The sequence below is a fragment of the Pyxicephalus adspersus genome, chromosome 1, assembly GCF_032062135.1.
Source record: "Pyxicephalus adspersus chromosome 1, UCB_Pads_2.0, whole genome shotgun sequence".
Lineage (NCBI taxonomy): Eukaryota > Metazoa > Chordata > Amphibia > Anura > Pyxicephalidae > Pyxicephalus > Pyxicephalus adspersus.
The window spans coordinates 175,027,048-175,053,766 of record NC_092858.1 but is presented as its reverse complement, the minus strand read 5'-3'; the positions used below and the strand labels follow the sequence as shown (position 1 = coordinate 175,053,766).

The 26,719-nt window shown below is 39.7% G+C and overlaps 2 protein-coding genes across 3 annotated transcripts; one reads left to right on the top strand and one right to left on the bottom strand.

Moving 5' to 3' along the window:
• The first annotated feature begins 1,709 nt into the window (after nt 1-1,709).
• Nucleotides 1,710-21,588, top strand: LOC140323011 (cystatin-B-like). Of its 2 annotated transcripts, none has more exons than XM_072399726.1 (3): nt 1,710-1,849; nt 20,526-20,627; nt 21,033-21,588. In XM_072399726.1, the coding sequence occupies exons 1-3, from the start codon at nt 1,769-1,771 to the stop codon at nt 21,159-21,161; spliced, it is 312 nt and encodes a 103-aa protein (XP_072255827.1). In that variant the 5' UTR covers nt 1,710-1,768; the 3' UTR covers nt 21,162-21,588. The 2 variants fall into 2 exon arrangements, with proteins under 2 accessions (XP_072255827.1, XP_072255836.1); XM_072399735.1 differs by lacking the exon at nt 1,710-1,849 and adding an exon at nt 18,840-18,920.
• LOC140323006 (cystatin-B-like) lies at nt 7,379-11,146 on the bottom strand. Its single transcript, XM_072399711.1, has 3 exons — nt 10,920-11,146; nt 8,014-8,118; nt 7,379-7,828 (listed from the first exon to the last, which is right to left on the bottom strand). Exons 1-3 carry the CDS (start codon nt 11,010-11,012, stop codon nt 7,700-7,702), a joined length of 327 nt encoding a protein of 108 aa, XP_072255812.1. The 5' UTR covers nt 11,013-11,146; the 3' UTR covers nt 7,379-7,699.
• Nucleotides 21,589-26,719: the final 5,131 nt, after the last annotated feature.

The following is a 26,719-nucleotide window of genomic DNA, read 5'->3' as shown; positions in this document are numbered from 1 at the left end:
TCACTGTAAGGTCTCTAAAAATGTGGAATCGGCTCCCTCAGGAAGTAGTTTCAGCAAGTTCTATAGATTGCTTTAAGAAAAAGCTGGATGATTTCTAGAAGCACAGAATATAACTGGGGATTAAAGCTTTAAAGTAAAGATAATAGAGACTGTTTATCCAGGGATCATCCGATTTCATTATGGAATCAGGAAGGAGCTTTTTCTAGTTAAAGCAAATTGTACCAGGTTTTTTGCCTTCCTCTTGATCAGCTATATCTATAGCATTTTCTATCTGGGATATGTTTATTTCCCTAGTGGTTGAACTTGATGGAATTATGTTTTTCAACCTAACCTACTATGTAATGTAGTGCTACAAAGACTGTGGGCATACCCCAACATGATTAATTATAGGAAGACTTTCCAGGACATCACAACTTAGGCAGTCTATTTCCCAGAAACTCAAAAGCTGACGTAGATAAAGAATTAATGGCTAACACTTTTAACACATTTCTATCCTCCTTTTATTCACCAAGAAGTAGGCACATCACCAGTTTGGTAAGTGGGTAGACAATCCATTGTCAGTAGAATTTGGGTCCTGGTTATGTTCAAGACTAGCCATATAGTGAGAGGTCTCCGGGGATGTGTTTTAGGCAGTTTTGACTTCTTTGAAAGCCTGGTTAGCTGTATGAGAAGCCATTATTAGGATTTTTATTTATCTAACACCATCAAGGTGGAGGATGGGAGGGTTTCATGAACAGAGCAGTGTACTTGGTTGGCATTGTAACTGGTAATTAGTGAGAACATGTATGGAGGGGACAGGTCATGGAGAGAGTTATAAATGAAGGTTAGCAAAATGTAAAAGTGTGCAGGAAAACTTTTGTACATTGCCAGCTATGGAGGATGGGCTTGTAGGTAGTTGGAGCTTGATGGGTGCCGTATAGGCAATGCAAATGGGAGGCTTCTTTGTCCCTATTGCAATCCTTATCCACGTCCATTAGTAAGGGAAAGGTGCACTTAGCAGAGCAATATATAAATGTATATTGGGAAACTTATATCTTACTGTATATTGCCCTGGCCATGTAAACCTTTAACCTTTTGGCTAGTTTTGCATTGACTGAGCAGCTGCCATTGTTGTCTCCCTCACTAGGGACTAGGGATGGGTGGGCTGATTTTATATATTCAAGGATATAATAAAAGTTACAAAGTTGCAATATTTTGTGTCTTTTATACCTGCCTGGAGTTCAGCTTTTACACCTGGGAAATGATCCCCCCATTGTGAAATTGAACACTCTGTGTGATGTGTACTGAATGTTTCTTTTCTGAGCTGCAAATTTATAGGTTATTGCTGAGCAGATTGTGCATATATATAATTATTTAGACACACCTAAAGCGTCTGTGAAATCTTGGCTAAATATCTTCACATGCTGTAAATTGTACTAAATAATTTTAACAATTTCTCCAGAATGACGTAGGAGTGTATCCAGCATGTAAGTACACATACCAGTGTGCCCCCTTCCAATTTCCCTCCAGGTATTTCAGGCTTATACCATTCTGTTAAATGCAAAGGTGCCAAATGTAAGACCCATTTTCTGGAAACACATCTTGGTGTGACAGTCATTGGGTTTGTGTCATTTCCAAACTCTAGTAAAAGTTTTCTCCTGAGAATGGCACATCACCTGCAAGGTGTATCCATTATTAGACACACCCATTCTGCATAATGGTACAGCCCTCAGATATATAATAGCATGGACTGTTTGGGTGTGATCAGTCTGTTGAGCCCTGTGCCAAAATGAGTCACGGTGGTGGTATAGTTGGTGGATTGAGTGAACCCAGGGTGCCTACTAAAGAAGATCAAGAAATCCTTGACCAGGTAAGAAGTCATTAACATTTCCTGAGACCCCTGGACCCCCATAATGTGGACAGATACCATGTATTTAATGCTTTGCATTTGTATGTAACTTCTCCATCTCTTAGTGTGCTTGCTGTTCTACGTATGTGTGATACTGTATTACAAATATAATGTATCCATGACATGAATCCATGGCATATCTGCATCATCCGCAGGGCTATGGATGGACAAAGCTATGGCAATAGATGAACTTGTAGGCAGTCCATGTCTATTGAAGCCAGTGCAGGCAATGGAATTGGGGTGGCTCCCCTATTTCAATCTTTATCAATGCAGCAGAAATTGCTACAATAGATTTGCCTTTCCAATTTCAAATTCCATGGATATAATACCAATCACAAAGGCGATGTGTTGTAATCATAGAGCTGGCCACACGAGTTACAAGTCCCTAAGACCCAGCCCACCCAGTGGTATTCAGTGCTACACAGTTATTGGTAGGCATAAGTAAAGGAAATTATACAAGTGTATTGTGTATGATCAGATTTAGGGGGCTCAATATTGATAAAATATTGATAAAACGGCAGAATATAGATGTAAGTGATCTGAATTTGATTGCTGTACTACTCGGGGGAATTACTGAAAATTTTGGCAGTCAGCGGGGCTCATTGACCTGTCGGCAACTTTGCCAATTCAGTGGAAAATTCCCTTTTGCAGGGAGGTTCCATGCCTAGAACAAGTTGTTACAGTAACTACAGCCAATTACATAACTAATAAATCAAAGCACAATGAGTCACCGTATACCAGACAACTGTAAATGTATTATACTAATATATTATGTTATAAAGCCACATGTAAGGATGAAATGAGTTTGCATTGAAGTCTATAGTTACCATGTTGATTGAAAAGCTACTTGAACATGATATTGCCAATAACACAGCAGTGAATGTGCTAAATGAAAATGAAAAAATGGAAGCCGCAATAGCCTCCAATCCCGATGAATCAGGTCACACAAGTAATGGTGAGGAGCAACAACCACATATAATGATTACACCTGCTTTTCCAAAACTCAAAAACAAATCGGAATCCAAACATAAGTATCGTTGTAGAACAATTAACAAAGTAAATTAGATCATTGACAAGAAAGTTGAGAAATAAAGGGAAGCACTGGAGGAATTAAAATCCAGTCCAGATATAATTATAAAGCCTTCAGATAAGGGTGCAAACGTGGTTGTTATGTATCGTGTACATAATAAAGAAATGTGGCACCAATAATACAACATGGAATGAAATGATCCTCCTTTCTAGTATTAACGAGTTCCAGAAACAATTTATTGATCTGGTACACAAAGCCTACGATGATACTATTATCGACAAAGAAAATTTCCAAAAATAAAGAATCTTATTACGCCTATTTTTACAACATTATACACGCTCCCAAAATTTCACAAAAAATTCGGCAGACCGATAGTTTCTGGGGTGGGTTCTTTTACAAGCATGTTTGTTGATCAAAATTTGACACCATTCGTAACTACCCTTCCCTGTTAGCTGAGAAACACGAAGCACCTTTTGTGTATATTCGAAAATATAATTTTACTGGATAATATCTGGCCAGTAGTCATAGATAAAGATATAGCAAAAAGGCCTAAAAGCAGTTCAACAGTTAATCAGACGAGGAAAGAATTAGTACATCTATAATCAATTTATTCTGAACCTACTGAACTTCTTTCTTCTAGGACACAACATATTTTTATTCCAAAAATTAATACAAATTTCTTAATTATGATTCACACAGCTCCATTACAAGTGATATAGGCCTCAAAGTAGATAAAGGCAGGGGGCACTGAGGGGGGTGATCGATAATAAAATATTTTCCAGTTACACAGCTCCATATAAAGTTATAAACCTCAGAGACAGAGTAGAGGTAGAGGGCCACTGGGGTGAGGAGTAGAAGGAAATGCCGAAAGGCTGTGAACGTGCTCTTCCCATCAAGATGTCCGCGCAGCAGTTGACGACTAATCAGCACAATCTGCAGAGGGGGTGTTAAAGTAATTGCCGATCCAAGCCTTATTCATTTTAATAAAAGTGATTCGGTCGACATTTTCTGTGGAAAGCCGAATCCGTCACATGAAGGTCCCCTCCTAGTTCCTGTCATTAGTTATTATATGGCTGATTGTTGTGAGCTCAGCTAGTTCTGGATTAGTGTCCTGTATGTCCTGGATTCCTCCCAGGCAGAATGGCTCCACTCCAAGCCCAAAATAATTATTTCGCTCTGACATTCACCTTTTCTCATGCTGCTCAGATTGGTTTATTCCTTGCCTGTCCTTCCACTGGATGCCATTCACCTAAGGAACCCATCTCACACTTCTACCCCTCACTTATAAAGCTTCCTATCACCTGTCCCCTCCATACATGTTCTCACCAATTATCAGATATCAACCGTAACTACCCCTTTGTTCACAAAATCCTCCTATCACTTCCAAGACTTCACAATTTCTTCACCTTTATGTAACTCTATTCCGCATTATGTCCACCATGTTCTGAGCCTTGAAATCCTCAGTTGCTTCCCTTAAGGTGAATAGAATATGTCATAGTCCCCTCTATTCACATCTCTACATCTGCCTCAGGCACCATTTGTCAAAGGATTCACTGCCCTGTTGCTGATTTTCATCCTCTTACCTTGTGTCATACCATGTAGATTGTAAGCTCACATGGTCAGGGTCCTCTCCATAGTGTGCCAATTTACAGTGTTTTACTGAATGTATTGTAGTATTGGTGTTGCTGGATGTTCTTATTGTACTGTGCATGAGCTGTGTATACATTAATGGTCCCCCTACTGTCTATATACTCTGTACAGCACCATGGAATATGATGGTGCTATATAAATCATTACAAATAATAATGACTCCTCTGACAGCCAGCTAGGATTTGTAAAAAATCAAAACTGCCTAAAACACAGCCCCGCAGACCCCTTAATGCACAGCCAGTCCTTCACATATCCGGTAACATCAATAATCCACCATTACCAATATCAGAAAGTCGGTTCAGGGGAATAGGGTGCAGCCCACAGTGTGCACAGAGAATCTGCAGATCAGCTGATGAGGTTAAAATATCAAGAAATCAGTTATTAGAAAAAGAAGTGACAATGGATCATGATACACAGTGCACAGAGCAAACTAAAGGTCCGGCATTCCTCCAGTATAACCATCAGCAGGTGTATAGAGGGTGAGATGAATATTCTGTATTTATAAAACTCTGATGACAATATGTATTATAAGGAATGGATTGTGAATTTACAAAACAGATCCGAGCTGCAGAGCAGGATCCAGAAATGTGTCGGTAATGTATATTGGAGATATGAATCAGTCCATTTATTCTGATTTTCCTGGAAATCTTTTCTATGACTGCTCTGTGACTGCCTGAAGACTAAGCAGAGGCTCTCTGCAGCTCAGTTATAAACTCCCATGTGTGATGATAGATCTGTGCCTACAGCATGCAATCATTGTAACCTGATGTGTCTGTACTAATCACACTGCCAATCACAGCTCAATATTCCCTGATAGAATGTTATGTGGATAGGACGCGCTATAAGGCATCTCAAACATGTTCATTAAAGAATTTGTCCAATTTTAATGATGTGTTCCAAGCCACATGAAAAATCCCTTTACCCACCAAAATATATTTTTGTTGTAATAAACCATTTCTGCCATTGGTACATGTCGCCTATGGCAGTGTCCAGCTTTCTTGACTGCAGTTTGCTTGTTAGCCCTATAAATTGTCCATTTAAGAACAAAATCCCTCCCCCCCCCCCCCCCCAGTAGATTTCAATAGGATTTGCCTCTAAAATGAGATTTACTGAACCCTTTGGTAATTTAATCCTGGGCAAGTCACCCATCACTACTTCACCTTTATTTTATTGTTAGGTTTTGCAGGCTATATTTTTACCATTTTTACCATGTAAACTAATGCTATCAAAATAGGAAGAAATATAGCACAAACATCCACTACGTACACATCCTTGGGTGACATATTTTGTTATCAGTATTCCCTTGAAAAATGATAACTCCCCCTCCCCAGTGGTGATGAGAATTACATAATGTGATGCTGCATTCTGTATTGTCTCCACTAGATGGCGAGATTTCAATCAAATCAGAAAGGCTCCGGATAACCACACTGCCTATAGGTACGGAGCCATCAAGTGCCATTTGTAAACACTAGTGTTGGTCGAATATCTCACTAATCGGTTAAACAACTATTCGATTGAATAGTGAGAAATTGTTCAGGTGGTGGAAGAATTCAGGTTATTTTAGGGGACTATGAAGGGCTGCAAAAGCAATCAGATTTCTCTTGCAGTCCTTTACTAGTTGTATGTGTTCTTGGATAGAGTTTCTCTATCCCCACCCAAGAACATAGGGCACCAGATGTGATGAATGGAGAAACTTTTCCCCATTCAACCTCCAGTGCCCAGGGAACGCCTGCAGTGACAGCTGTGAAAGCAAAGTTCCCACAGTCATGTGACCGTGGGAACTGAACTGCAGATGAACTCTGCAGTTCCACTACGATCCACGGGGCACTACAGGGTAACTACCATGCTCTTGTCAATGATTGCAGATGCCCAGCAAGTATCTCCTACTCTGTAACACACACAAGGTTACAGACTAGCAGTGGATAAAAGAAAAATGTAACAAATGTATCATAATATTTTGTACTGGAAAGTGTGTTACAGAGTAAGAGATATCATGTCATTGTAGGATAACTTGTAAAAAAAAAAAAAAATAGTTAAACACAAACACTCAATAACCTAATTTAACATTATTTTTTTTTTCTCCAAATTTTTTACTGTCGAATCTCGTTTTTTTTGTGTCGGGTCTACCCGAATTCGAACAGACATTTTTGGGTCGAATATAAGGACAACCGGAATTCAAACACTAACACTAGTAAACACTTGTTATGAATTATAATTTTTTTGTTACCTTTCACACCATACTTTAATCAAAATCCCATCTAATAAAAAAAGGATGGGGGGGGGGGGGTCATTTTCTGGGCGCATTTACTTTCCTTGCATAATTTAAAGCTTGAGTTGAGTTGAGATCAAGGAAAAGCCTGCTGGCTGTAGTTGTACATATAAAATATTCAATGTTTGACATAAAAAGCAATAGAAAAAAAATAAAATATTTGATATAATAATTTTTGAAAAAAAAAAAGAATTTTTTACTAAGTATTTTATTTTTTGACCTGAACAAATAAAAAAAGAAAGAAAATATATCCAAACATTAGAGAATCATTTAAAAAATATGTTTTTTAAATTGTGCTTTGTCTTAAACATAATCAAATGTATCCACAACACAGCACATTGCCTTTAGTAGGTTCATGCCGTGATGCCCCCCTGCTGTTCCTGGTGTGACCCCCTTGGAATACAGATATGGAATATTTTAGGGTTCTATTTAGAAATTATTTCCTGTTCATTTGTCTGAAATTCTCAGTTCCAATCTCTCTGCACTTCTCATTTAGTGCGTATTAAAACAATGACTCATCCTGCCACCTAGTGGGCAATTGTCAAATTGCACAGCTGTCAGCATAGGTAATGCTATGTGTAAAGGAATGTTATAGATGAATTTACCTAGAATTGATAGGAGAATAATTTATAAATACACCCCTTAGTGTAATGTGGACCTTTTAGCAACCTCTTGTTTAGGTGGGTTCTGTTCATTGGGAACAGAGAAATATTAGATCAATAGTTTCACTTTGTGTAGAGTTCCCCGGACACCATTGTAAGGGGAGAGAAGAACTGCAGAGAGCAGAGATGATGATGATAGGACAGAGTTGGATACAGAAGAATCATTGCAGGGATATCATTGATTGCTGTTTTTCTCCGTCTTAGAAAGGCTCAAGCTCATCTTCCTTCTTTTTATCTAGCACTATTTTCTTTATGGTTGGTTCCTTCTTTGTATGTGGCATATCTTCGAACACCATAATATGAGCATACTTGTCATCTCCATAATCAACCTGAAAAGAAACAACACCTGTAATGTGAGTTCTGTGATATTATTGTATCATGTCAGGAATAACAGTTCTGAGATCCTCTGCTGGATATATTAGATTGCATTGCATTCTGCAACAGATCAGTTCCCCTTTAACAATGCCAAAAACTGAATACACGCATACATGTTACATAAAACCAATTCCATTACCTTGAACAAGAAATTGGTGCCGTCAACAATCTTCTGGTCTTTGGTGATGTCTATCATAAACATTAAGTCACTTACTCCAGACCACTTAAAAAATTGTGGTTTCACCTGAAGAGAAAAACACAAATTATCAGTGACTTGGCCCGGATATAAACCGGCTCAGCACCCGCAGTTTGCAGGTTCTCCCCGTGTCTGCTTGGGTTTCCCCTGGGTACTCTGGTTTCCTCCCACATCCAAAATACATGCAGTTAGGTTATTTGGCTCCCTCAAAATTGCCCTTAGACTTTATTTATGTCATAAAACTGAGGTAGGGACATTACAAAGATAAAGATTCCTTTGTATTGGACTCAAAACAGTTATTTTGTATTGAATTCAATACAAAATAATTTGAATTTCCTGACACTCCTTCCGCCTGCACCGATGTCACTGGGAAACCCGGAGATTGTCTCCGCCTTTGCTGGATAAAGCTTGGAGAGAGAAAACGTGTCCCCAGGACCTGCAGGGACCAGCTGGACGACAATGGAACAAGGTGTTTTTTTTTTAAATCTTTTTAGGGACCCCAAGTGTGATTTGGGATTACCGCTTTTTGCATGGAAAATCCACCCCAAGTCACACTCGGGATTTCCGCTGGGGGGGGGGTTAAAAAAAGAAGCAGCAGACTGGTGAGCTCATCTCTCGGATCTCCCCTATCAGAATGTTCCATGTTTGCACATTTCCACAGCTCCCTACTGTACTGTTTTCACTGGGCCAGTACCAATTCCTAACAGTCAGCATGGTCTCCCAAAACCTTTTGTGAATCCCCTGGCACAGGTACTGGATTACATTTGGATGCCATTCCACCTGCCACCAGTGGATGGCACTAATACATCAGTGATTCCAGACCTCTTTATTTTTCAGCTGACATCTATGGGTCTGATTTATTATACATTTTCAAGGCTGGAGAACATGGAAAAATGAAACTTGGAATGGATCTGTTCCAAGATTGAAAACATTTGCCAGCTATTATCAAATAATGTTCAGGAAATACATACCAAGTTTGCTGAATCACCCAGGTTCTCCCATGATGGTTTGTCTTCTCCAGTTTTGGAGAGCTTTAATAAATCAGGCTTTATGTGTATAGGATCCCAGGATGAATTAATCAGGGAGGAGTTCAGTATGGAGACAGCAGTGACTCTGAACAGATCATGATGGGTACATTCACACATTTGCATTTTCATTTGTCCCTTTTTGTCACTTCCAAATGTTGGCCACTGCAACACAGCTGATATTACCTCAACACAATTGTGTGAATGTTATTATATAAAGATTATATTAAGAGATTGTTATATAAAGAGATTTCATGGGCCAAACCAGGATAAAGCTTCTCCCTTCTATATATCCTAATCACCACTAGGGGGAGGTACAAAGCTCAATGTGTCTTCATCTGATTCAATTCATCATTAAGTAGCATTTTACAGTCCAACTTACACCCTGGGACTGGATATTAAGAGACAAGCAAAAGACAAAAAAGACCTTTTCAAATAATGTAGACTTCAATGTAAATTAGCTTGTTTTATATTAATCTGACAGAATCAGATCAAATTAAATTCAGGCAAACTTAGCCATGCTAGCGGTGGCTTTATAGCATGACAATTGTATAACTAATTTACAGATATCTGTTATACTGTGACTTAGATTAATTATATAGTAATTATGTAATTTGCTGTAACTTGTCCCAGGAATGGAACTATTCAGAAAGGTTTAGCTCTGCAAGCAAAGTAAATTTTCCATTAAACTGGCAAAGTTCTCTAAATGGTAATGAGCTCCACTGACTGCTAAAACCTATTTCTGGTACAACAGGAATTCCCAGAAAAGCACAAGGATCAAAGCCCAGATCAAGTGTAATAATCAATCCAATCCCCAGCCTGAGAGATCCCTAGGACAGCTGGATTCAGATCTTCCTTTCCATTGCATTCAGGGAGCCCCCAAATCTGACTGAACACAATACTGTTGTACAATCTGCTTTATGTATCCATACTAGAACTGCATAACATGAGACTTAATACCACTGCGTGGGCACTAGGGGTCAAATGAGGACAAGTCTTCCCATTCAGCTCTAGTGCTCTGTGATTGAATGAGCAAAGGGGATCCCTGATGATGCTTGAGCCATCATCAGTTTTTCCCCTGTTCATCCATTCAGCACTAGACATGAATGGGGTGACTTGTCCTCATTTAACCCCTAGTGCCTGGGGATCCCACACTGTCAGTAGTCCCACAGCTGTGCTCATTGACATGGATGCAGTTGTGGGAATCATCCTGTCATTGTGCGATAACCTGTACAAAAATAAAACTTTTAAAGTAACACTAAACACACACATCTAATAAATTAACATTAAATCCATCTCTACTTTGTTTTAATGTATTTTTATTAGATAGCTGTATATTGGTGTACAAATCTAAAGGATCATACCAATAAATGATTATAAAATGTCCAACTGAAAAAAAAACAAAAAGCCAATTTTCACCGCGCATGTCCCAATTACAGGTGAATTTGTATCAGCTTTGCACATAAAGATGAGCATATATGATGTGTTGTCTAAGTTGCTTTTTCCTTTGGCTTTTTTTCTTTTCTTGGAGGAGATGGAGGAGGAGTTTTTTCTAGTTTGGTGAGTTATCCTAATCTATGTTGGTAAGTATTTTTTGAATGCAATATTTCTTGCGCCATTTTTGAACAATTTTGGCTTTATATGGAAGTGTGGGTTTACATGTATTTATTGTTTGTGCATTTTTTTGCCATGCAAATTTAGTGGTGTCTGTGTGCTTTCTATATTTTAATGTGACCTTTTAGAACGTGTTTGTTTTGAATAAAGTTGTATTATTTTTAAAATGTTATATCTATATATATATATATTGGTTTTCTGACTTCCTACCTTATCAGCAATTTTCTGATCTTCTGCAGTAGGTGTCCTGGGTGCACTCCATCCACCAGGTAGTTCATCAGGTGCTCCACCAACGTTACTCATTTTGGCACAGTGCTTGACAGACTGAACATACCAAACAATCCCTGGTCTTATATACCTGAGGGCTTTACCATTCTGCAGAAAGGACAGGGTTATCTAATAATGACTACACCTTACAGGTGGCGTGGCATTCTACAGAAAAAACTGCTACTAGAGAATGGAAATTACACAAATCAAATGATGTGTTCCTGGAAAATGGGATTTTATATTTAGCATTCCTATCCACAGAATGGTAGAAGCTTTTGTGTCCCCCGCTGGTAAATTAAACGGGTGTCAGAATGCTATGAGCAATTTACAAGCTGGATACACTCCCAGATGATTCAGGAGAAATCAGAATAATTATTTGATACCAAATACAGAATATAAAGTTATGTTCCCAAGATCTCACATCTATAGGTGTGTCTATATATTTACATATTGGCAAGAAATCAGGGCATCACTAAGCTGTGTGTCTCATCTCTGCTATACTCTATCAGATCTAAATATTTTGCTTGTATTGTTGTATTTGTGTTGCTGGATGTTCTTATTGTACTGTGTACGAATTGTGTATACATTAATGGTTCCCACTGTTGACTATATAGCACTTTGTACCACACTACAGAATATGATGGTGCTATATAAAGAAAAATATAATGACTCCTCGGATAGCTAATCTGGCTTTGTAAGAAGTCAAATCTCAGCTCGGAGACCTCTAACTGCATGGCTTGTCCTTCATATATGCATAGACCGAAACTCTACTGACTCCCTGTAGATGGGGCAACATGTTGGGGAATGGGAGGAAGACTGAAATGTGTTAGAGGTGTTAGGAATTTATCCTTTATCTACTTCAGTTTTTGAGTGTCTGAAATATGAGCTGGTGCCAACTCCCTAAGTATTCAGCAAATAAGTTGGCCCACTAGGCCCCCGGTGCCTAATTGGCTCTAGGATGCTATGTGGACCCAGCAGTCAGAAGTCATTGTCTATCTTCTGCAGTCTTGGAGAGCTTTAATAAATCAGGGTCATTGTATCCAAAGCTCACCACCACTACTACTTCTAGTATACAATGGGTTTTCATCACTATGTCAACAGTGAGCATTGTCATTGGTAGGTGGATGACACCACTATCCAATGAGAATGTCTTTTCGACAACCACCGAACAATAGAAATGTTTGCCACCATTATCACTGACAATGTTCCTCCAACCTTGTTATTTACACACAGTGGAAGAAGTGATGAGAGAATATACAGATATTTAGGAGCTCCCAAATGTTGCTTCCTTTGCCAACCAAAAATTACCAAAGTCTCACACAAGTTTTACATGTTGATATAATTTTATAAATCCTTAAAACTCTGTAACTTTCATTAAAAGGTGGTAAAGGGGGATTAGCAGTGCCATAAGTACACACATCAGGTTATAGTGATTCCTTTCTATAAGCACATGTCTATCATCACACATACAAGTCTCTAATTGATCTGAAGGGAGCCTTTCCTTAGTCTATGGCCAATTGTAGTCCATTGCTTAGGGCCACAGATAACCCCCAGTGGGTGTCTGCACCAAATCATACAAAGTAACAAGGACAACCACTCAGATCAATGTAATACTATGAAAAAGAAAATGCTGCATGTGGGCCGAGCAATATGGAAAACAAGTAGGAAACCTTCTGTAGATTGCAAGCCATGGAGGGTGGGCTTGTAGGTCTTTGTAATCAGGGGGAGTTTTCTAGCTATTTCCTTCCTTTTGGTTGAGTACATGGTCAGGTTTGGGGTTACTGATCTACATGTAACATACAATTTTTTCCGCACCCTCTTCTCCAGATGAAGCAGTTTTGTCCATCTCTGGAATGCATAGAGAATAAATGGGTGACAATATCACAACAATGTTGGAATGCATGATGGTCTGCTGTCAGTACAGTTTGTCTGGTAATGAATGTTGAGTTTAATCATGATGTCTTTATTGCAATGATCAATGCGTTTAAATTCCCTTTGTATAGCTGAATCTATGTTATCAACAGTAACTGCTGGGCGGTGGGTATTTCAGTTATTAAGTTTGGCAGTTTATATTGGTAATTGTAGGCAGTTGGTGCCAAATGGATCCAGCACAGACAATGTAAATGGTAAGCTTCTATGTCCCCATTTCAATCTTTATCCATGTCAGTTAATGTGGTAAGGGGAATATATAAACATCAGCTGGGTAACTTGTATTGTATATTGTTCTCCCAATATGAACATTTTTCCTTTGGATTTACATTGATCTAAGCAGCTGCCATTTTTGCCTATAAAACAGTTCCCTATAATATACACCCATGCTCCCCCCTTTTTCCTTACTGCACCCCTCCCTCCCCACCTTGCCTATCTACCATCCCTCCCCCATGTTCCTCTTTTCTGAAGTTATAATAATATAAAATTGCTTTGACCTGAAGGAGGTCATTTAACTGCGATGATTACGTCAATGATATATATATTTTTCTTTTTTGTTAGTATATACGAGATTATACTTATTCTTGTTTATTGTATGGTATTCAATGTCATATTTAAAAAATAAAATAAAAAGTGACACTTACCTTTACTTCCACAGAGCCCTCGATCCCTCCACACCTGGCTTCCATTCAGTCCCACACCATCCAGGATTCTTCCTTCGTCCTGGCATGGAAAAACCACCGGGCGCGGCCGTCCTCTTCCTTCACTTTCTGGCTTCAGCTTATGTCACCTGATCTCACATTGTGCAGGGTAAAGATTGGGTGACATATCCTCCGGTATTTGGTTTAATTCAGGATAAACAGTGACGCAAGTTTCCTAGGGGGCTCTGGGTTTCCTATTCAGTCTTTATCGCTGTGGCAGTAAAGACTGAAGGGGAGGAGCCCCCATTTGTTTTACAAAAAACTATTTTGGAAAAAAACACATTTTTGTTTTATATAAAAAGTAAAAATTGTGGTGACAAGGGGGGAAAATATTCCTTGAAGTTCAGATGGTTCTGTGAAATTTCACGAAATCACTATAGGAGGATTATCACGGCTGAACTCATACATACAGCAGCGATAATCCTCCTGTCAGTGAGCGATCCCCGGGAACTACACGTCAGAATGAGGTCAAGCCCTCACGGCTGTATTTATGAATGCACTCGCAATATCCCTCCTCTCAGACTGCAACAGCAATCAGAGGAGCGGAGCTCCTCGTAATATGTGTTCTTGGATAGAGTTTCTCCATCCAGGGACACAGGACTCCTGCGCAATCATAGTTGAATCCTGAGCAATCATAGTTGATTAGTCTTGCAGGTCCCAAAAATTCGGTCTCGCCAGCTGTATTTACAAAGGCCATTCTCTCCTACATGTTTGATTAGTGAGAACGGACCAATTGGCCACAAGACCAAAAATTGCATGCTCATCCCTAGTGACAAGTCCTCTTTAAACAACTACAGAAGATCTAACTATGTAATATTTGCCAGCAGCAGGACATTATAAATGAGAAGCAATAGGCTAAAATGTACTAGAGAAAAGGTACAGGCTGGAGTTCTATACATTAGGATACTACAGATATAGCAGTGTAAAACTGGCCAGCAGAAGCATATTGTGAAAAAGTTATATAGCTGAAATTCCTTATCTATAGGTGTGTCAATATAATGACAGATTCACATAAATCTGGACAATATCAAGTTCATTTGTGCAGCTCAGATGGATGAATGCATCACACAAAGAGGTCTATTTCATGGAGGGGGGGCCATCAAGTTCAACCACTAGGGAAATAAACATATCCCAGATATAAAACCCCCATAAGACATAGTTGGTCCAGAGGAAGGCAAAGAAAACCCCGGGTACAATTTGCTTCAACAGGGGAAAAATAAATCCTTCCTGATTCTATGAGGCAATCTGATGTTCCCTGGATCATTCTTCAATATATTTTTATTCTGTGACCAGGTATAGTAAAAAATGTCTAGAAAGGTGGTGGACGGGTGCTCCATATTGCTTAGGTTGTGGATTGTGGTGGTTGGAGGCTCCAAGGAAGACTGGTGAGGAATGGTGGTCAGTCTCCTTTGAAGAGGCTGATCAGAATATATATTGGGCAGTGGAAGAGATTGGAGAGGACATCAGACTGGTCACCCAATCTTCTACCCCATCTGTAGGAATACCGGGCACATTATCAAGATATGGGGAGAACTCACAGAAGTGTTGGACTCATCATGCATGGTGCTGCACATGGACAGACAGCTGGTGGTCTCTATGAAGATTGCTATTAGGACAAACCTGGGAGTTATCAGGCTGAGACGGGTGATGTGGAAGTAAGCATGACTTTGTTTTAACTTGTTCCTGATTTAAAGACATTTCTGTTTGCTGTTTCTGTTCTGTTGCTTAAAACAAAAAAGTACCACAAAATCCCTTAAAGAGATTTCATGGTCTGGTGCCTTCCTGTCCTAAGAGCAATTTAAAAGTAGCAAAAAAGTTAAAGCTGTGCATGAGCAGGCAATATATAGGAGAAAACAAGTTTCCCAGCAAAGCTATACATTTCCCTTACCATTGCACCTTTCCCCTATTACCTGGGATGGATAAAGATTGAAATAGAAGAAAAGAACTTGCCCATTTCAGTTGTCTGTACTAAGACCCATCAGCCCACATGAACTTTACCCCTCTCTTGGAACTGGCTTTCACATTACTTCCACCATGTTCTGAGGCCCGAAATCTTTATTAGCACCCTGGAAGATGATGGAATTATATAAATAGAAATAATGATAATGACTCCTCCAGCTAGGCTTTGTAAGAAGTCAGAACTGCCTAAAACACAGCCCAGAGATCTGTCACTGCACAGCCAGTCCTTCACATATCCGGTAATATCAATAACCCACCATTGCCAATATCAGAAAGTCGGTACAGGGGAAGAGGGTGCAGCCCACAGTGTGCAGATAAGGTTAATATATATAAAAACACAGCTTTTGGAAAATGAAGTAACAATGGATCATGACACACAGTGCACAGATCAAACTAAAGGTCCGGCATTCCTCCAGAATAACCATCAGCAGGTGTATAGAGGGCGGGATGAATATTCTGGATTTATAGAACTCTGATGACAATATGTAATATAAGGAGGGGATTGTGAATGTGATCTAAGCTGCAGAGCAGGTTACATAAATGTACAGGAAACAGATTGAATATTAATTGAGAAAGAATCCTGCCTTAGCTCTAGCACTCCCTCTGCTGGTGGTTTATCTTAAAGTCCATGACCCCTTGCAGAGTGTGCTGGGGAAGCCGGAGGTTGGTGTCTCTGTGCCCCATGCACGTCCCTAAAAAGCGGGCCGATAACATGGAGGGTTCACCACCCACCTGTGATTGGCATGACACTATGATAAGGGGATTGGCAGTGCCATAAGAACAGACACAACAGGTAATAAAGATTGCATGCTCTAGGAACCGGTTTATCATTGCCCATGCAGATCTCTTATTGAGATGAAGGGAGCCTCTCCTTAGCCTTTGGCCAGATATAGTAATTTTCTTTCCAGGAAAATCTAAATGATACAGCTGATGGATATCTCCGATCTAAAGTGCCAGCACGTTTCTAGAACCTGCTCTGCACGTGAATGTTTGTTCTTACGTATTAGACACAGATAAAGTCCAGTGTTACATTACTATTATTCATATTTAAAAGCAATGAAGGATAGATCAAAAAAGAACAAGAATATGAAAAGTCTTGCTTGTGTATACCCACTGAGTGTTATAAATTGAGAATTGCACATTTATCTGAAGATCACCTAAAACCAATACCTATAGAGACTGCAAGTTACCAATCCAGTGTTACTAAATATACGAATCTTTTCTGCAGACATATTTCCTGTACAAAACACATGGGATTTAAACAATGTATATCATTAATGGAACTTATTTTTTATATTAATAAATTATATAGGATGCTATTGACTTGAATGTTAGTATACACACTTTTTATTGCACACAATTAATATTGCAACCATGGTTTTTGTGTATGAGTAGTAGTAGTAAGTAATTTCAACCAGCACATGTAGAAACTGCCCTTTCCCCTAACATTTACCTTTATATTACCTAGTATTAACATGTCAACTCTAAGTATAAATATATAAATAGTATTAAAATAAAGACTTAGTAAGTTAAGTTTTTTTTTCTTCATAAAAAAAAGTTTTGATGAAAAATAATTGGTAATAAATAAGCCAAATAATAAACAGAATTATAGTGTTTCGAAATATATACAACCTACCAAACCCATCTAAAAAACCCAGTGCCATCATAAATCAAATGCTTTAAAAGTGAATAAAAAATAGGAAAGTGAAAGCATTTCCTTACACTTACAACTTTACAATGTTCTCTCTAGAGCAGAGATTTTTAACCTTTTTTGAGCCACGGCACATTTTTTACATTGAAAAAACCTGGGGCACACTTAATGTTAAAAAAACACTCAAAGCTAATTCTCTTGTCTCTAAGAATAAACAAGGCAATTAAGCTACCTACTGCCACCCACTGACATGGAAGAGTATTACATTACCCTGCCAGTCACTACAGCACAGACACTCGACAATGGTAATTGGATAATTTCCCACGGTACACCTGAAGATCTCTTATAGTACACTAGTGTGCCGTGGCACAATGGTTGAAAATTACTGATCTAGAGTATTCACTTTTTTTCAATAACCTAAGAGCTATTTTTCTGACCATAGTATATTTTATTGCAACATTAATAACAATATCCATACATGTTTCATTCTAATAAATTTAAGTTGTGAACAATTTTATGCTGTACCTAATTCATTTATCTAACACCATCAAGGTGGAGGATGGGAGGGTTTCATGAACAGAGCAGTGTATTTGGTTGGCATTGTAACTGGTAATTAGTGAGAACATGTATGGAGGGGACAGGTCATGGAGAGATTTATAAATGAAGGTTAGCAAAATGTAAAAGTGTGCAGGAAAACTTTTGTACATTGCCAGCTATGGAGGATGGGCTTGTAGGTAGTTGGTGCTTGATGGGTGCCGTATAGGCAATGCAAATGGGCGGCTTCTTTGTCCCTATTGCAATCCTTACCCATGTCCATTAGTAAGGGAAAGGTACACTTAGCAGAGCAATATATAAATGTATATTGGAAACTTATATCTTACTGTATATTGCCCTTGCCATGTAAACCTTTAACCTTTTGGCTAGTTTTACGTTGACTGAGCAGCTGCCATTGTTGTCTCCCTCACTAGGGACTAGGGATGGGTGGGCTGATTTTATATATTCAAGGATATAATAATAGTTACAAAGTTGCAATATTTTGTGTCTTTTATACCTGCCTGGAATTCAGCTTTTACACCTGGGGAATGATCCCCCAGTGAAATTGAATACTTTGTGTGAAGTGTACTGAATGGTTCTTTTGTACTGAATGTGTGATGTGTACTGAATGCTGCAAACGTAAATTTACAGGTTATTGCTGCGCAGATTGTGCATATATATAATTTTTTAGACACACCTAAAGTATCTGTGAAATCTTGGCTAAATATCTTCACATGCTGTAAATTATACTAAGAATTTTACCAATTTCTCCAGAATCATGTTGGAGTGTATCCAGCATGTAAGTGCACATACCAGTCTGCCCCCTCCCAATTTCCCTCCAGGGACTCCAGGCTTATACCATTCTTTTAATTGCAAATGTGCTAAATGTAAGACCCATTTTCTGGAAACACATCTTGGTGTGACAATCACTTGGTTTGTGTCATTTCCAAACTCTAGTAAAAGTTTTCTCCTGAGAATGGAACATCACCTGCAAGGTGTAGTCATTATTAGACACCCCCTTTCTGCAGAATGGTACAGCCCTCAGATATATAGGCCCATGGACTGTTTGGGTGTGATCAGTCTGTTGAGCCCTGTGCCAAAATGAGTCACGGTGGTGGATTGAATGAACCCAGGCTGCCTACTCGGCATGATCAAAAAATCCTTGACCAGGTAAGAAGTCATTAAAATTTTTTGAGTCCCCTGGACCCCCATAATGTGGACAGATACCATGTATTTAATGCTTTGCATTTGTATGTAACTTCTCCATCTCTTAGTGTGTTTGCTGTTCTACGTATGTGTGATACTGTATTACAAATATAATGTATCCATGAGCTGACAGATGGCATATCTGCATCTTCCACAGGGCTATGGATGGACAAAGCTATGGCAATAGATGAACTTGTAGGCAGTCCATGTCTGTTGAAGCCAATGCAGGCAATGGAATTGGGGTGGCTCCCCTATTTCAATCTTTATCAATGCAGCAGAAATTGCTACAATAGATTTGCCTTTCCAATTTCAAATTCCATTGATATAATAGCAATCACAAAGGCGATGCGTTGTTATCATAGAGCTGGCCACACTAGTTACAAGTCCCTAAGACCCAGCCCACCCAGTGGTATTCAGTGCTACACAGTTATTGGTAAAGTATAACTATATACTAAGTATAAGTAAAGGAAATTATACAAGTGTATTGTGTATGATCAGATTTAGGGGGCTCAATATTGATAAAATATTGATAAAATGGCAGAATGTAACAAGTGATCTGAATTTGATTCCTGTACTATTCGGGGAATTTCTGAAAATTTTGGCAGTCAGCGGAGCTCATTAACCCATAGAGAACTTTGCCAATTCAGTGGAAAATACCCTTGCTTGCAGGGCCAAACGTTGCAGGGAGGTTCCATGCCTGGAACAAGTTGTTACAGTAACTACAGCCAATTACATAACTAATAAATCTGAGTCACCGTATACCAGACATCAGTAAATGTATTATATGTATTATGTTATAAAGCCACATGTAAGGATGAAATGAGTTTGCATTGAAGTCTATAGTTACCATGTTGATTGAAAAGCTCCTTGAACATGATATTGCCACTAAAACAGCAGTGAATGTGCTAGTATCAGAGAGATAACCTCATCAGTCTGCTGTTTCTTGATCACTTTCCATTCACAGGTTGGGGGTGGGATAAGATCTGCAAGTGTTGGTGCTGTGCACCACCGCAGTATCACACCTGTATCACACCTGTGTAATCTGTGCAGTGGAGAAGCTGGAATCAGCAAGGAGAGAAATGAATTAGTTATCTGCCCTCTGCTCAGCTCCCAGCATCTCCTGCTTCCCTTTAGCCGTGCAGCCGGAGATGGACCTTCTCTGCATCCCCAGCACATACTGCAGCTGTACACAGCTCAGAGATTTTAGCAGCAAATCATTGCAACTACAAAATAATATGATTTGGCAAATGTTTTCAGTCCTGGACCAGATCATTTTTTCGGGTTCCTGGATCACTCAGTTTCTCCCATTACGTTCTATTGTCCAATCAGAGACCAGAGGAAGAACAAGACATTTGTTAATGCAGCACAGCAAAACTGAATCATCTGGCTGTCTGACACACACTTTGGATTCCCCTGCATACACGGCTTCTCTCTTGAAGTTGCTGTGAGCTGTATGGGGGTCCTGCAGGCCCTTTCTGCCTGGTCCGATCACCCCTGGCTGTATTGCATGGGTGCTGTGCGGCTTTATATCTGCGCTGTGCCAAAATTATTTTTGTTTCTTCTTATTAGGTGAAACCGCAGTTTGAGAGGACGTGTGAAATAAACACCAGTAAATTTAAGGCCGACCTTGTCAGAACCCAGGTTGTCGCTGGCACCGTTTACTTTTTTAAGGTAAGGTTGTTGCTTTGATGCAACATTGTCACAAAGCAGAGTTTGTATACTGGGGAGAACCGCATTGTGTGTGACAGCTACATGGTGGAGGTGTAAGAAGTTTCATGCAATGATTAAGGGGGAGCTGTTTAGTTGTAGAAAGTTAAGAAAGGACAGAAGTAGTAATTGTTCATCTGTAGGATTGTTATACATTTATATAGCTCTGTCATATACCACAGCATTGTACAGAAAACAGTGAGCCAGTAACAATCTATGTACAAGAGAAGCTGACACTCTAATGTCATTGTGTCAGTCCCTACCCCATGGGAGTATGCAATCTAATGTATCCAGCAGAGTATCAATGAATTAATGTATTAGTACTAATGTATCACAGAACTCATACTACAGGTGTTGTTTCTGTTTAAGGTTGAAATTGAAGATGGCAAGTTTGTTCATTTGAAAGTGTTCCAACCACTGCCTCATGAAAACAAGGGACCGACTTTGCTGGATTACCAGATGAATATGAAAAAGGAGGATAAACTGGACTATTTCTAGTATGAAGTGGAGAAAATGAATGATATTCCTGCAATGTAACTAACTCTGTCCTATTATCATCATCTCCGCTCTCTGCAGTTCTTCTCTCTCCTTACATTGGTGTCTGGGGAACTCTGTGAGCTACACAAAGCAAATCTATATATCTGATATCGCTCGGTTTTCTCAACAAGAGCCACCTACATAAGTTACTAAAATGTCCACCAACACTAAGATGTTCCATATCTGTATGCCAGGCTGATCATACCAGGAACAGCAGGGGACAACTAATTCATTACCTTATTATAGGTGCTGTGTTTGTGGGGAGATTTTTCTATGCTTGGGACTACAAACACCATTTTAAAAATACATCTTTCGAATTGATTGCTTCGGGTATGTTCTCATATTAAGTTTGTTTCAAAAAAATAAAAGACTTCATTTTGAAAAATTATTAATAAATCAGGCTCTAAATGTCCTCATATGTTAATAAAGTGGGTTTGAAATGTAATACTTATCTTTCTTTACCCCTCTTCTTTATGTGTAAGAGAATACACTTTCAGAAGTGAAGCTGGGTGATCCAGAAAACATGGAATAGATTTTAAAAAATGATTTGTTCTTTGCTGGCAAATGTTTAGAATCCTGGACCAGATCCATTCCAGGTTTGCTGGATCACCTAGCTTCACATTTGAAAGTGTATTCTCTCCAGCCTTGGAGAGCTTTCATAAATCAGGTCCTATGCATCAGCCAACTGTAGGGCTTACAAAGCCTAATACTCAAGAAATAGCTGTCAGTTGTTCTTTCCTTTCAGGCATTGCATCTAACAAGTTACAGCCCCTCTCTGCTTATTCCCACCTCTACAACAAGGCAAACTTCTAAACCCTCACATAACGGAAACTTTTAATCCACAGAGCATGCTCAAGAAATCCCTTTTCACAAAGTTTGCTGGTACTATAATGACACGGGAATTGTTTGGAAGCTGCAGAATGGTTTTAGAATATGCCGCATATTTAAATGAGTGCTTCTGTTTAAGGTATGTGGAAGTAAATCCTCTGCTAGAATCCCTATATTAGATAAGTGAGTTTCTGTAACAATAATGATGCTAATGGCACAAAATTATATAATAAGTCATATTAGTGTGGCATTGGAGATCTCTGTTAGGCTGTCATCAGTTTTATATATAACCTTCATGGTATTGATCTAAGACTGTCCTCTTTGTTTCTCTTTTTTTTGTTTTGTTTTTTTAAGTGAAACTACAATTATTATTATGTTTATTTCTATGTTTATTTCACATACTCTTTTCTCAAATAACATCAGAAACTTTGGCTGCAGCTGTGATTTCCTTGACATCCCATCCTGCCTTTGGTCAAGTGGAGTGTTCAGTAAGATAGAAGCCTTTGTTTCTGTTGACCTACATATGTAAGTTAACAGTAAGTACAAACCCATATCATTAGACATATGTCTATGATAAAGATTATAACACATACACACACACACACACCTTTTTTATTTTTGTTTTTTAAAAAATACCATGACTTTTACTCTTGAAAAAGCCTCATTATTAATTGGGAAATGCGTGGGAGCACGCTCATGTGGAGCCAATATGTATTATGATTTGGTGTTTTTATTTCTGCTTGGCATTTTCAGTATTTTCCTGCACAGTAATATGTTTTCATCTTTTTGTATGTATGTAAACTTTTTTAATGAATAAAAAATTACTATTTAATTATTTTTAAAGTTTTCCCTTAAAATCCCCGCTTCTTAAACAGCTAAGTTTGTAGTATTGGAGAAGATGCCATCTAGTGCCAGCCAGCGGAATTACACCTAAATAAAGTGCATTAACAATGCAGCTGGGACTTTTACACAGCGTGCCAGGACAGTGTAACTATTCTCAGAAACCCATACTGTTCTGGTGAAAAAGGAACAGTTGGTAGCTGTTTATGTAATATGTGTGAGTGAGTGGTTGTATCTGGCAATTGATTTGCATACCTCCCAACATTTGAAAGTGTCAAAAAGGAACAAAGACAGAGGCCGCGGTGCCTTCACCGCAACTGGTGGTGTGGTCCAGTGGGTGGAGCAAAGTTTAAATACTTCTCTGACTACTATGTGTGAGATGCAGTGAATATTTCTGTGGAATGGAAAAGATTTATTAAGCTGTGGCAATTTACCTGCCGATATTCCTATGTTGGTCGCCGACATATAAAGTGCTTTTCGTTTGAAATTGTTCAATACCTGTGTTTTGTTTGCTCTTTTAAATATTTTAAAAAAATTGTTATGCTTTTGCTGCTACTCTTGAAATCAAGAGCAGAACATATATCCCTTATGGTTCACTTTGAGTCTTCTCACTAGGTATTTGTCCACAAGTTTTTGCAAGGGGAACGCTCCTCTTTCATTTTTCGGTACCAGAATTCTGAAGGGCTGGTGAACTTTCCCGTCTTTGTCACTTGCATATGAGATAATAAGGCCTCTCCTCTCTCCTCTCCTTACAACGTCTTTCTCCATGATGCAAAATAAGCTGAAATAGATAAACTAATCACAAATTTTGAAATAGCCTGTCCAATAGCAGCATGGGGGGCTTGATGTACCCCCCAAGGCCCAGACAGGCTAATCCCCTGCTGATTCACCAACACGGATTAGCCCAGCAGAAGCTATAACAGCCCCTGGTGACTGGGAGCAGAGAGGCTTTAAATCCCAGCAGCCAATAGCAGTGCAGGACTGAGTCAGGAGCTGATCAGCCTCTAGAATCCCCTTCAGCTGTGCACAGCCTAACAATGGATGCCGGGGATGCCAAAAATACATCAGGTTGCACAGCTAAAGGGAAGCAGAGGCTGCTGCTATCTTTCTGTAACACATGTATTATAAAGTTAGGAAGCCTACATATGTTTTCTTCTGGTAATAACAGAAGCAATAATAAATCATATAGATCTTCTACAGTTTTTCTACAGTTTTTTTAGTGGGAGCTTGTTAGTCAATGTGTTTCGCAAATTATATTTTGTTCCTTCATCAGGAAATGTAGTACATATACACTGAAAATTATAAAAGAGCATTAACAGTTTTTTTATGGAATTTCAGTAGTAAAACACCCACCTGTACTTCTTTTCTTGTACATTACAGCCAGTTCTTTATTCACAATGACCTGCTGCTGGTCAGTTTTACACTGCTATATCTTCTGTAGTATTTTAATGTATGGAGAACTCCGCCTGTACCTTTTCTCTAGTACATTTTAGCCAATTGCTTCTCATTTAAAATGTCCTGGCCAATATTACTCTGTTATATCTTCTTCTTTATCTGTCTATATCTTTTTTTTTTCTAAATACCTTTTTGTAACAAAAAAGAGGGAGCCTCCTCCCCTTCTGTCTTTACGTCTGCAGGGGTGAGGACTGAATGGGAAGCCCAGAGCCTCCCAGGATACCTACGTCACAGTTTATCCCGCAATGAAAATAAATGCCACTCTACAGGTGGATACTTCATCCAATAACAAGGCAGCACATAGCGAGATCAGGTGACATATCCCGAAGCCAAAGATGAAGGGAGAAGATGGCTGCACCCAGTTGTTCCTCTGCACCGGGACAAAGCCAGATCGGCATTATACCAAAAAGAAGCCACACACATATGTAGATTGCTAACATGCTAAGGGATTCAAAAGATATGTGCAAATGCAAAGCATTAATTATATTATTGGTTTCTGTTCTTATTTTGGGAGTTCAGAGGTCTGAAGAAACTTTGATAATTTCCTACCTTGTCAAGGATTTCTTGCTCTTCTTGAGTAAGCTCCCTGGGATCACTCCATTCAGCAAGTACTTCACCAGCGTCACTCATCTGTAATCACACAAAAAACTACATGGGCTTATATATCTGAGGGCTGTACCATTCCTCAGGGAGTATAGGGATGTCCAATAATGACTACACCTTGCAGGTGATGTGCCATTCTCAGGAGTAAGCTGTTACTAGAGTTTAGAAATGACACAAATCAATTGATTGTCACACTAAGATGTGTTTCCAGTTAATGGGGTTGTCACGCACGGAGAGACAGTACCACTAGGGGGCGTATGGAGGTGGTGCGAGCCCTGAGAAGGGCCAAGGTGCAGAGTCTAAGCAGTAACCAGGTTTTCTCCAGAGCCTCTGATGGTGACGATGTTGTGCTGCTGGTTGCGGCCTGGTTGCGGTCCTAGGGCACACCAAGGTGAGCAAGCACGGTACCAAGTCACCAGGCAGGAGGATAGTCAAGGAAAGCCAGGGTCGAGACAGGCAGCAGACAAAGGGGGTCAGGTCACACGCCAGGGGTCAATAGCCAGGGATCCAGGGAAGAAGAGGTTGCAGAAATAGCCCGTGGAGAGGGATGAGAAAAGTGGTTCAGGACCAACTGCCTAAGTAAGGAGACATGGAAAGCATTGGGCAGTTTGAGATGTGGAGGCATAATTTATTACAAACTGGGTTAACCTTGGTAGAAATTACATAAGGTTCGGTGAAACGTGGAGCAAATTTTTGGGAAGGCACCTTGCAATGAATATTCCTGGTGGATAGCCAGACTTTGTCCCCAGGTTGACAAAGAGGGGCCTTACGGCGATGCCAATCCGCTAACTTCTTGTAGAAGCCTTTCCAGAAGGGGGAAGTAAACTGCACCCCCCGATCTGACACAATATTAGTGGGCATACCATGACGTTGGAAAATTTCCCAAATGAAAATTGGCAACAATGCTACAGCCGATGGCAAAGCAGGGAGAGATACAAAGTGGGCCATTTTAGAAAAATAGTCTACGACTACCCAGATAACTGTACAGCCATCTGAATGAGGGAGATCCGTAATAAAGTCCATGGATAGATGACAAAAGGGTTCTGTGGGAATAGGTAGTGGACGAAGTGGTCCTGCAGGGGCACAGGTGGCAGACTTTGTTTGAGCACAGACAGCACAGGCCCTGACATAGTCCGTCACATCCTGAAGTTTAGGCCACCAGTACTGTCGAGAGAGAAATGTGAACATTCTATGCACGCCCGGATGACCAGAAAGTTTGGAATCATGTGCCCATCGTAACATCCTTGTGCGAAGTTGAGGTGGCACCAAGGTTTTCCTGGAGGAACAGCAGACTCCTGGATAGAGGTCAAGGCTAAGATGCGAGCTGGAGGGATGATAAATTCTGGCTCCACAGCAGTCTCAGAGTCCTGTCAGTCGAAGGACCGAGAAAGAGCATGAGCTCTGGAACTAGCAGAACCAGGTTTGAACGTAATGATAAAATCAAACTGAGAGAAGAATAAAGACCAACGAGCCTAACGGGGGTTGAGGCAGCAAACTGATTGCAAGTACTGGAGGTTCTTGTGGTAAGTAAAAATAGTGATCCTGTGAGGGGAATCCTCCAAGAGGTATCACCATTCCTCAAGAGCTAGCTTAAAGGCTAGGAGCTCCCTGTCCCCAATGGAGTAATTCTTTTCTGCTGGGAAAAATTTCTTTGAGAAGAAGGCACAGGGGCGTCTGGCTCCAGTGGGGGTCTGGAACAGAATAGCTCCCTCTCTGACGGAGGAGGCATCAACCTGAATGGAGAAGGACTTGGTGACATCTGGCCTAACCAGAGCTGGGCAAGAAAGAAAGGC